Source organism: Corapipo altera, unplaced genomic scaffold (assembly GCF_003945725.1).
Source record: "Corapipo altera isolate COAL_440 unplaced genomic scaffold, ASM394572v1 226, whole genome shotgun sequence".
Classification (NCBI taxonomy): domain Eukaryota; kingdom Metazoa; phylum Chordata; class Aves; order Passeriformes; family Pipridae; genus Corapipo; species Corapipo altera.
Window position 1 is genome coordinate 409,758 of NW_020885054.1, and position 11,671 is coordinate 421,428.

General features: G+C 61.9%; 2 protein-coding genes across 2 annotated transcripts in view; one reads left to right on the top strand and one right to left on the bottom strand.

The window, feature by feature from the left end:
- G6PC3 (glucose-6-phosphatase catalytic subunit 3) overlaps window positions 1-1,692 on the top strand; it is a 5,660-nt gene extending 3,968 nt beyond the window's left edge. The window contains 2 exon segments of the mRNA XM_027668869.1: window positions 632-755; window positions 757-1,692. Coding sequence (XP_027524670.1) covers window positions 632-755; window positions 757-1,005 — 373 coding nt within the window. The 3' untranslated portion in view covers window positions 1,006-1,692.
- A 1,680-nt stretch (window positions 1,693-3,372) lies between these two features.
- HDAC5 (histone deacetylase 5) lies at window positions 3,373-11,665 on the bottom strand (the record flags this gene model as incomplete). The annotated part of the gene is given in 17 exon segments (XM_027668876.1): window positions 3,373-3,498; window positions 4,420-4,573; window positions 5,217-5,301; window positions 5,497-5,565; window positions 5,567-5,631; window positions 5,712-5,830; window positions 6,587-6,684; window positions 6,776-6,895; window positions 6,984-7,071; window positions 7,183-7,217; window positions 7,219-7,239; window positions 8,238-8,345; window positions 8,418-8,467; window positions 9,444-9,564; window positions 9,648-9,781; window positions 10,965-11,115; window positions 11,405-11,665. Coding segments are annotated over 17 exon segments (1,719 nt in total), but the record flags the coding sequence as incomplete, so codon positions are not given.
- Window positions 11,666-11,671: the final 6 nt, after the last annotated feature.

An 11,671-nucleotide genomic window follows, 5' to 3' on the forward strand; every position in this document is an offset into this window, starting at 1 on the left:
ACTAACTGCAGGGATCTGCCCCCTACACAGTTTTTGGGAGGTTCTGGAGGGAACAGCCCCGGGGATCTGCCCGAGACTGTTTTTATTGCGGGGGTATTATCCCCAGGGATCTGTCCCCAGATGTTTGAGGGGAGGGTAATAACCCCAGGAACCTCCCCCCAGGCTGTTTTTCAGGGAGTACTACCCCCAGGAATCTGTCCCCCAGGCTGTTGGGATCCAGCCCCAGGCATCTGCCCCCAGACCATTTGGGGAGGGGGCTACACGGAGATCTCCTCTGAGACTCTTTTTGGGATGTTTGGGGGGGTACTAACCCCAGGAATCTACCCCCAGGCTGTTCTTCAGGGAGTACTATACCCAGGGATCTGCCCCCAGACTATTTTGGGATGGGAGTAACTCCAGGGATCTGCCCCTACACTGTTTTTGGGAGGTGGGGGGTGGTCCTATCCCCAGGGATCTGCCCCCAGACATCTGGGGATGGGGGGGGATGCTATCCCTAGGGATCTGCCCCCCAGACTGCCAGGATCCACTCTGACCTACCCCCAACCCATTTGAGGAGGGGGCTACCCCAAAGACCTACCCCCAGCCTCTTTTTGGGGTGGGAGGAACACCAACCGTGGAGCCCCCCCCGCAGGTCCCTCCGCCTGGCCAGCGCCTGGTGCTCGGACCCGGCGTGGCTGCGGCCAGACACGCGGCCCTTCGCCTCGCTGTGCCGGGTGGTGGGCAGTGCCCTGGGGCTGGCCCTGGCCGCCGAGACCCCCCCCGCGCCGCCGGGACGAGGAGCAGCTCCTGGATGGCCGCCTGCGGGTGGCGAGCACGGTGCTGGCCCTGCTGGCCCTGCAGCTGGTGCACAGGCTGCCCAGGCCCTCGGACGCGGCCGCCCTGTACAGGCACGTGGTCGTGCACTACGCGGCCGGGCCCTTCCTGGTGGTCTCAGTCCTGCCCCGGTTAGTCATCGCCCTCAGGAGCTTCCTGGAGCCCTCCCAAGTCCCCACCACCACCAATTAGGAGGCCTCCGCCCTTGTTCTGGCTTGTTCTCGACCTCATAGAGTAGGGGGATCCCTGACCTGCCCCGGCTCATCTGAGAGCCCCCCACACTGAGTAGGGGGGTGCCCACTCCCTGCCCTGGCTCATCCGCAGCTGCGCCCAGGGTCCCCCCCCACTGAGTTGCGGTCCCCCCTCCTGCCCTGGCTCATCCTCACCTTCACCTGCCCCCGAGACCCCTCAGACTGAGGAGGAGAGTCCCTGCTCATCCTCACCTGCCCCCAGGGACCCCCCACACTGAGCAGGGATCCCCCTCCTGTCACGCTTCATCTTCACCCCCCCCTCCCGGCTCTGCCCTTTGCTGTGCCCATCGCCGGTGGCTTCAGGCCAGGGGAACCCCTCCAGACCTCCCCAGTTGTTGCACTAACAGCCCTGTCCCCCCTCCCCCGGGCAGCAGGACCCCCCCGGGGGGGGCAGAGCTGGGGATGCCCCGTGCCCAGCAGGTCTGGGGACACAGCATAGGGACAGCCCCAGCCCGGGGGTCACTGACCTGCCAACCCCCACACCTCTAGCTACCCCAGTTCTCCCAGTTCTCCCCTCTCTGGAGCAGGGATGGGACCCCCCTCCCCAACGCCGGGAGCCCCCCTTATACCACCGGAGGTGGGGGGGGTCACCTCGTTTCTTACCAAATAAAGCACCAAAACCAACCCACCGGGCCGAGTCCTGCAAAGATGGGGGGGGGAAGGGGGGGCGCACAGGCAGAGCTAGGGGGTCCCAGGGCAGGGCTGGGACGGGGACAGAGCCCCCCCAGCCACAGTGGGGGGGGTGTGACAGGGGGGTGTGACAGAGCCCCTCCAGACACGCTGGGGGGGACACGTTGGTCCCCTCCCTGCACCAGTTGCTGTAGGTGGGGAAACCGAGGCACAAGGGGACACCAGGAAGCCTTGGGGACACCAAGGGATGGGAACAGGGACACGAGGACCCTCCCCACCCTCCAAAGGCAGTGGGGGCCGGCGGGTATTGCCAGAAACAGTTTATTTATACAAGGACGAACATCGGTGACATCTTACAAAATACTGAACCGAGACCCAGAGCGAGCGTGAGCGGGGGGGTGGGACGGACAGCAACCGAGGGGGGGACACGGGGGGACACACGGGGGTGGAGGGGACACCAGCCCAAAGCAAGCCGGGCACACTGCTGGGGGGCCGACACCCCCTTCCCCCCCATCCCGGGGGTGTTTCCCCTTCCCGGGATGGGGATCTGGGACCCCCCCCCCACCACCACACACGGGGTGTCCCCAACACTGGGGACACCCACACTGGGGTCCTCACAGTGACACCCCTCCCTTCCTCACCCTAAACCGGGGTACTTTCCCCCCCACCCAGGGTTAGGAGAGGTGACCAAGGACACGCTCATCCCTCTGTCCTAATTTGGGGACTCCCCCCAAATTCCTGTCACCCCCAAAATAACCCACGACGCGCTGTCCCTGTCCCCGCCCCTCCACCCCCCCATTAAAAAAATACTATTAAATAATCCATCTGTAATAAAATTATATCCCTTTTTAGGGGGGTGGTTGGGTAGTTTTCTCTCTTTTAAAGCTAAAATCGCTCCGAGGCCCCTCTAGCTGGTGATAAAACTGGAAAATTAAGTGGTTTTTTCTCTTTTTTTTGTGTCTCTTTTTTTTTCCTCCTCTAAGAAAAAATTTGATCCCAACGAAGGTGTGACAAAGGGATCGAGGGGGGGGACACACAGAGCTCATCCCTTTGTCTCGTGTCCCTGTCCCAAACAGGGAGGCCGAGGGGAAAAAAAAACCCAAGAAAATTAAGAAAACCCAAAATTAAGGGAAATTAAGGCATTAAAAAAAAATAATTAAAGGCACAAATATTTCCCATCGCCTCCCCTGGGGGTGGGGTTAGAGGAACAGGGGGGGAACAAATGCCAGAGCCGAGGAGGGAACAAAGGGGGACACACACACACAAAAAATAGAGGGGGAATTAAGGAAAAGTCCCTAAAAAAAAGAGAGAGGAGCGCCAGGGGGGTCCGGGCAGTGACGGGGGGGACCCGACGGACACGGTGGGGACACGGGGTGCTGGTGGAACCGCTGCTGCACAAGAGACACAACCGCAAACACCGCGGGGGAGCCGGGGGGGGGCACTGGACCGGGGGGGGGGGGAGTTTTTTTTTGGTTTTCTCCCCTTTTTAATAGAAAAAGAAAATATTTTCCTTTTTTTTTTGGTTTTCCTTCCGGTTTTTCCTTTTTTTTTTTTGTCTTTTTTTTTTTTGGTCTTTTTTTTTGTCTTTTTTTTTTTTGGTCTTTTTTTTTAAGTGCTTTTTTTCCCCTTTTACTGTGATTTTTTTCTCTCTGTGTGTGTGTGTGTGTGTGTGTGTGTGTGTGTGTGTGTGTGTGTGTGTGTGAGTTTTTTCGTCTCTTCTGGGTGTTTCTTGGTTTTTTCAGAGACGGGAACGATGCGGGTGGGTCAGAGCGTAGGCTCAGCCTCCATCGGCTCCTCCACTGGCCTGGGAAGGGGAGGGACACGCCAAGGTGGAGGACACGTGTGTTTCACACCCCCCCCTCCCCCCGGACACACATGTCTGTCACTCCCCCCCAGGACACACCTGCTTCATGCACAGCCCCAGGGACACATGTCCTCCCTGAACACACACATGTGGCTCCATGCACAGCCCCCATGGGACACACATGTCCCAGAACACACATGTGACTCCATGAGCATCCCAGGGGAACATCCCAGGCTTCTTGCACACCCCCAGGGACATGTGTGTCCCCCAAGAACACACATGGCTCCATGCACAGCCCATGGGACACACATGTCCAAGAAGCCACAGGTGGCTTCTTGCATGCCCCTAGGGGAACATGCAGCCCCCCCCCAATGACACACATGTCTCCATGCACACCCCAGGGGGCACCTGTGACTCCATACAGAGCCCTCAGGACATGCACACCTACAGGGACACGTGTCCCCCAAGGACACACATGGATCCATGCACACCTCCAAGGGAACATGCAGCCCCCCCCGTGACACAATGTGGTTCCTTGCACATCCCAGGGACATGTGTCCCTCCCCACAATGACACATGTGGCTCCATGTGTCCACCTCAGGGACACATGTCCCCCCTGAACACACACACACACACATGTGGCTCCACACCCACCCCAGTGAGGTGTGTCCCCCCTGAACACACACATGTCCCTCCATCACACCCCAGGGACACGTGTCCCTCCCCACAATGATACATGTGGCTCCATGTACCCCACCAGGGACATGTCCCCCCAAGGACACACACGGATCCACGCAAATCTCCAAGGGAACATGCAGCCCCCCCTGACACAATGTGGCTCCATGCCCATCCCAGTGACACACGTGTCCCACCCCATGACCCGTGTGCCTGCACACCCAGTGGGGTCCCCAGGGGCCGTACCTGGGCTGAGTGTCTCCCCCGGCCTGCTCGGCGCCCACTGAGAGCAGGGCCATGGCCGTCACCGTCTCGGCCTCCTCGGCCTCCCTGCGCTGGGCCTCCAGCAAGGATCGGCCCACGGCCGCTGCGAAACGCCGCACGGACCCCCAGTGCTTGCCTGCCGGGGGCAGCGTGACAGGGGACACCCGGGCTGGGACAGGTCAGGGGACTCCCAGGGACCCCATGGCTGAGATAGACCCAGGGAACAAGGACCACATGGCTGAGACAAACTCAGGGGACCTCCAGGGCTGCAATGGACCTGGGGGACTCCCAAGAACCCCAGGGCTGAGACAGATGCAGGAGACCCCCAGGGACCCCATGGCTGAGATGGAGCTGGGGGACCCCCATGGCAGGGACAGACCCAGAGGACCCCCAGGACTGGAACAAACCCAGGGGACCCGTGAGACCCCAACAGCTGAGATAGACCCAGGGGACCTCTGAGACTCCCACAGCAGGGACAGACTCAGAGGACTCCCAGGAACCCCATGCTGAGACAGATCCTGGGCACCCTCAAGACCCCCATGTCAGGGACAGCCCTAGGGACCCTTCTCAGTCCTCCCTCAAAAGAGAGACAGTCCTGGGGACCCCCTCAGGATCCCAGTGGCAGCACTGGAGACCCTCCAGCTCCTTCCACAGCAAGGACAAACCCAGGGCCCCCCCTGCTGGGGTCCCCCAGTGACTTGTGCCCCCTCAAGATTGAATCAGCCCTGGGGACCCCCCAGGGGACCCCATCAGGGTCTGCCCCTGCCCCCCATTCTCACTCTGGATCTCGATGACCTTCTCCAGTGTGGCCACCGCATTCACATTTGGCTTCTGCTGCAGCAGGGATGGATCCAGGGGCTCCAGCTGGGGAGAGGGGACACACATCAGTCCCCCAAAACTGCCACCAGCACCCCCAAACCCCCCTCAGAGAGAGCAGGGATGGAACCACAGCCCCTCACCAACCCACACAGGGAAACTGAGGCACGACACGGGGTGGGCACCTCAATACACTCTGCCCCCGGGTGGGGTCCTCAGGGATTGAGGGGGTCCCCACCGTACCTCCAGGCCGAGCAGGGCAGAGACACAAGCCTCGGAGGCGTCGCAGATGGCCGTCAGGTCGTGGCCCCCCCTCCAGCGCCAGCACCACCCGGCCCCCCGCCAGCATCATCAGTTGCTTCGTCAGGTGTCCAAAACCTGGGGGCACCGGGGAGGGGGGGGGTGAGGGGTGGCTGAGCCGGGGTCCCCAGCCCGGGACGCCCCCGGACCCCACTCACACTTGGCGGTGACAGAGTAGCCACCGAGCGGGGACAGGTGGCCCTCGACGGCGTCGAAGCCAGCGGAGACCAGCACCAGGTCTGGGGAGAACTCCTTGGCGATGGGCATCACCACCGTCCTGGGGGGCACAGGGTCAGCCAGGGGCAAGGGGACCCCCCCCCGAGGGCTGTGGGGATCCAGGCAAGGATCCTTCCCAGGGTACAGAGAACTCCCAGGACACAGGGATCCTCTAGGGTTTGGGAACCCCCTGCAGGACACAGGGATCCCCTCTGGGGAGTGGGGAACCCCCCCAGGAGTGCAGAGACCCTCCCCAAGGTGTAGGGGAACCCCCAGGGTGCAGGGTCCTCCCCCAGGACATGGCGATCCTCTGGGAGGACCACCCCAAGGGTACAAAGAACCTCCCCCAGGACATGGGGATCCCCCTGGGTTGTAGGGACCCCTCCCCAAGGGCACAGGGATGCTCTCAGGATGCAGGGACCTCCCCCAGGGGCGTGAGGACCCTCTCGGAACTCCCTGGGGTGCAAGGACCCCTCCTCAAGGGCATGGTGACACACCCCTGCCAGGATGCAGAAACCCCTCAAGGGCACAGGGACCTTCCTCCACAGGGACACCTCCCCAAGGATGCAGGAACCCCCCCCAAGGGCATAAAGACCCCCCCAGGACACAGAGACCCCACTAAAGGGGCGCAGGAACCCTCTCCCAAGACGTAGAGACCCCCCTAAGGGCACAAGAACCCCCCCCCAAGGGCGCAGGGACCTTCCCCCGGGTACCAAACCCCCCCCCCAGACCCGGGGGACCCTTCCATCTGGACCCAGCAACTCCCCTTGAGCCCAGGGACCCCCCCAAAGGCTCAGGCACCCTCCCAGACCCCCACCTGAAGGCAGTCAGATACTCCACGTCCCCGATCGGGGGGTCCACGCCGCCAGTCCAGGCAATGTTGATGTTGTAGCCCACTCCCAGCCCACTGCCCACCTGGGACACAGCCACAGGTGACCCCCTGTGCCACATCCAGGGCTAGGGGGATACAGGGGGACCCCCACCCCTCCCCCAAGCCCCCCTGTACCTCCTCAGGGGCCCCACTGCCCGGGAAGAAGTTGCCATCGTCGTAGCGGTGCAAGGAGATGTAGAGCACGTGGGGGTCACTGTAGAAGGCCTGCTGGGTCCCATTCCCATGGTGGATGTCCTGGGGGGGGCACCCGTGATGTCAGGGATCCCTCCGCCCACCCATGGGGTCCCCATCACCCGTGGGGGGGTCCCCCTGCCCTCCCTACCCAGTCCACGATGAGGATCCTGCCCACGCTGAGCCGCTGCTGCAGCAGCTTGGCCGAGATTGCCACTGAGTTGAAGAAGCAGAAGCCCCTGGGGACAAAAGAGGATGAGAGACAGGGGACATTCAGTGGTGGGGTGACCCCCAGGACACTGTGGGGTCCCCTCCCTGGGCGGGGGTCCCAGCGCTGTCCCCACACTCACATGGCTGTGGACTCCTCGGCGTGGTGGCCCGGGGGGGCGGATGACCGCAAAGCCGTTCTGTGGGGACAGAGAGAGGGATGTGTGTGGGAAAGACAGGGACACGTGTGGGACACAGGGACAATGGAACATGCATGGGACACAGGGAGATGTGTGGGACAGAGAGGAACACACAGGGCCATCCACTGAAGAGTTGGACTTGATGATCCTTGTAAGTCCTTCCAACTCAGAATATTCTGTGACTGCAATGCTGAGAAGTGGTTTAAGGACACAAAGGGACATGTAGTGTGGCGACAGAGGGACACACGTGGGGTGGGGACACAGAGGAAGGTGTGGGACACAAAGGGACATGTGTGGGACACAAAGGGACGTGTAGTGCGGGGACACAAAGGGACACGTGGGACAGAGGCACTTGTGGGACACAGAACGACACATGTGGGACAGAAAGATATGCATGGGACAGAGGAACAGGAGTGGTGAGGAGAGAGGGACACCTGTGGCACAGGGAGGGACACATGCAAGAAGGCAGCACCTCTGCACACGAGCTGGCACAAGGAGCCCTGCACTCAGGGGAGTGTGCAAGAGAACAGCACATGCGTGCTCAGCCTTGCACAAGGACCATCTCGCCCCAGCGGAGTGTGCAAGAAGGCAACACACGCACACGAGTGTGCACAGGGACTGTCACACCTCAGATGAGTGTGCAATGCAACACACACACACACGGAGGAGTGTACACAGGGACTGTCACACCCCAAGTAAGTGTGCAAGGAGCACACACGTGCACATGAGTGTCACACCCCAGGTGAGTGTGCAAGACCACACACACAAGCTTGCACAAGGACTGTCACACCTCAGTTAAGTGTGCACAGGGACTGTCACAGCCCAGGTGAGTGTACAAGGACTGTCACATCTCAGATGACTGTGAAGGCAGCACACACACACACAGGAGTGTGCACAGGGACTATCACACCCCAGGTGAGTGTGTAAGGCAACACACATGCACGCGAGTGTGCACAGGGACTGTCACAGCCCAGGTAAGTGTGCAAGACCACGCTCACCTTGAGCTCGCCTGCAGCCACCTTGAAGGCCAGCTCGAGCAGGCAGCCCACAGCCGTGCGCACCGCGCTCGACGAGTGCAGCTCGTTCCACACCGTGTCACTGTCCACCTGGGGGGGGACACCGGGGGTCAGCAGGGACAGCCCACCCCGGGGACACCCCCCCCACGCCCCCAGACTCACCCCGATGCCCCCGCATGGCAGCACCGCGTATGTCTTCTGCGTGATGGGACCTGAGGGGTGGAGCGGTGTGGTGGGATGGGGACAGCGGGGATAGGGGTATCCCAGGGGACAGAGGCACCCCTGGGCACCCCAAAGGATTGGGAACTGGAGGGGACAGGGATATCCCATGGGATAGGGGCACGCCTGGGTACCCCAAAGGACTGGGAACCCCATGGGACAGAGGGATCTCATGGGACTAGGAGATCCCATGGCAATGAGGAATCCCACGGGCAGTCCAAAGAATTAGAAATCTCGGGGGACAGGAGCATTCCATGGGATAGGGGGACCCCTGAGAACCCCAAAGGACTGGGAATCCCAGGGGATGGGAAGATCCCATGGGACAGGGGGACTCCTGGGTATCCCATGGGACAGGAGGACCCCTGGGTACTCCAAAGGATTGGGAACCCCAGGGAACAGAGGGATCTCATGGGACTGGGGGATCCCATGGCACTGAGGAATCCCATGGGCAGCCCAAAGCATTAGGAACCCCGGGGAACAGGAGAATTCCATGGGTTAGTGGGACCTCTGAGCACCCCGAACGATGGGGAACCCCAGAGGACAGAGGGATCCCATGGGATAGGGGGACTCCTGGGGAACCCATGGGACAGGGGGACCTCTGAGTACCCCAAACGATTGGGAACGCCATAGGACAGGGGGATCCCATGGGATACGGGGACCTCTGAGCCCCCCAAAAGGATTGAAAACCCCAGGGAACAAGAGAAACCAACAGGATGAGGGGAACTCCAGCCACTCCAAAGGATTGGGAACCCCATGGGACAGAAGAATCCCATGGGACTGGGGACTCCTGAGACACCTAAGGTTTGGGGCATCCCATGGCATAAGGACACCCCACAGGACACGGGCTCTCCTGGACATCTAAAGGGACAGGGCACCCCAGGGAGCAGATCCAAAGGAATAGGGGGTACAGGGTGACCCCAGCTCCAAAAGAGGGGGGTCCCAGGCATTCAGGGCCCCCCCAACACCCACCCAGCAGCTTCTTGCTGTCCAGTTTCTGGCGGTTGAGGGGGCTGGTGCCGTAGAGCAGCGCGTGGTGCTCTGAGTGCACCGTCTGGATCTCCTCCAGCGTCGCCTTCCTGCCCCGGATCCGCTGGCAAAGGGGGCACAGGGGTGAGCCCCCCTCTCCCCAAGCCAACCCCAACTCCCCCCCAGGACACGGGGTGCTCCCCTTACCTCACACTTCCCGAGCAGGCCGGTCTCCTGGAGCCGGGACCAGATGCTCTGGATGCGGCCGGCGTGCTCCGGGTGGATCGTGGTGTTCCCACAGGTGCACTGGTGCTTCAGCATGAACGTGTCGTACACCACGCCTGTGCCAGCAGCACACCTGGCACCGGACCCTGGCAACCCCCAGGGCTGGGTCACTGAGGGACATGGGCACCCCAGGGGATGGAGGGATCCCATGGGATTGGGGGTCCCCTGGGCACCCCGGGGGACTGGGAACAGCAGGGAACAGGGGGAATCTGTGGAATAGGAGGACCCCTGAGCACCCTGAGCAACTGGGAATCCCAAGGGACAGGGAATCTGTGGAATAGAAGGACTTCTGGGCACGCCAAGGGATTGGGCAACCCAGGGGACAGGGGAAGCTCATGGAATACGGGAACCCTGGGCATCCCAAGGGATTGGGAATCCCAGGCGACAGGAGGAATCTGTGGATTAGGGGAACCCTGGGCACCCTGAGCAAATGGGAATCCCAAGGGACAGGGAGAATCTGTGGTATAGGGGTACCCTGGGCACCCCAAGGGATTGGGAAACCCAGGGGACAGGGAGAATCTGTGGAATAGGAGGACCCCTAGGCACTCTGAGCAATTAGGAATCCCAAGGAACAGAGAATCTGTAGAACAGGGAAACCCTGGGCACTCGAAGGGATTGGGAACCCCAAGGGGCAGAGGGAACCTATGGAATAAGGGGGATCCCATAGGATATTGGGGCCCTTGGGCACTCTGAGCAATTGAGAACCCCCAGGGACAGGGGGAATCTGTGGAATAGGAGGATCCCTGGGCAACCCAAGGGAATAGGAACCCCAAGGGACAGGGAAAGCCCACGGGTACCCCAAGCAATTGGGAACCCCAGAACAGGAGGATTCCATGGGATATGGAGATACCTGGGCACCCTGAGGTATTAGGAACCCCAGGGGACAGGGAGAATCCCAGACACCTTGAGGGATGGGAAACCATCTGGGAGAGGGGCCCATGGCACACAGGCACCTCGAAGGATGGGGAACATCCCCATCCCCTGGGGACAGGGAGGCCCCAAACACCCTGAGAGACTGGGAACCCCATTGGACAGGGTCACTCCCAACCGCATCAAGGAATGGGACACTCAGGGTGGGGGGATACAGACGTCCCTGGGGTCTACCACGGGATGGGGCACCCATGGGACACAGGGCCAGGGGGATCCCATGGGACAGGTGACACCCCATGGGACAGGAGCACCCTGAGGGATGTGGGACCCCAAGGGACAGAGGGACCCCGACCCCCGTTGCCCCTGTACCTGTGGTGAAGAGGTGCTTGGGGGGCCCCTCGGGCACAGGGGGCTTGACGCTGGCGGGGGACGACTGGGTGCGGGCGAGGGCCGGGTGGGACAGTGCCAGGACCCCCAGAGGGGGCGTGGGGTAAAGCTGCAGCGGTGCCTCGGGGTACACCTGGGGGAGGACACCCAACATGACCCCCCATCAGCCCCCATGGCCAAGGGGGGGGATGGGGGATGAGTCATGGCAGGGAACGGGGGGGTCATGGTGCAGGGGTGGCGGGGACGGGGGGATGCAGAGGGAGGGATGAGTCACCGACCCTTCCAAGTCATCACTGCGGCATCACCCCAAAAATGGGGGGAGGACACACAGCTGGGTGCAGAGTGGGGGCAAGGGATGCACAGGATGCTTGTGGGGGGGAATTAAGGAGTCTGGGGGGATTTGGGCCCCCCCAAAATCTCACCTGCTTGTAGGTGACCCCCAGCTCAGTGACGTTGGGGTACCCGGCGCCCTCAGCCTCATCCTCGCTGTCCCCTGTCCCCTGGCAGCCCTCGGGGTCCTGCAGCTGCTCCGGGGGGTCCTCAGCCTCCGGGGAGATGAGGGTGAGGGGGGGGCCAGGGGGCCCCCCCTCGCCTGGAGGGGGTGATTGCTGCTCCGTCAGCTCCTCCTCTGTCTCCTCAGGGTGGGTGGGGGGCTGCCGTGCCAGCTCCCCTGCCTTGGGGAGCAGCTG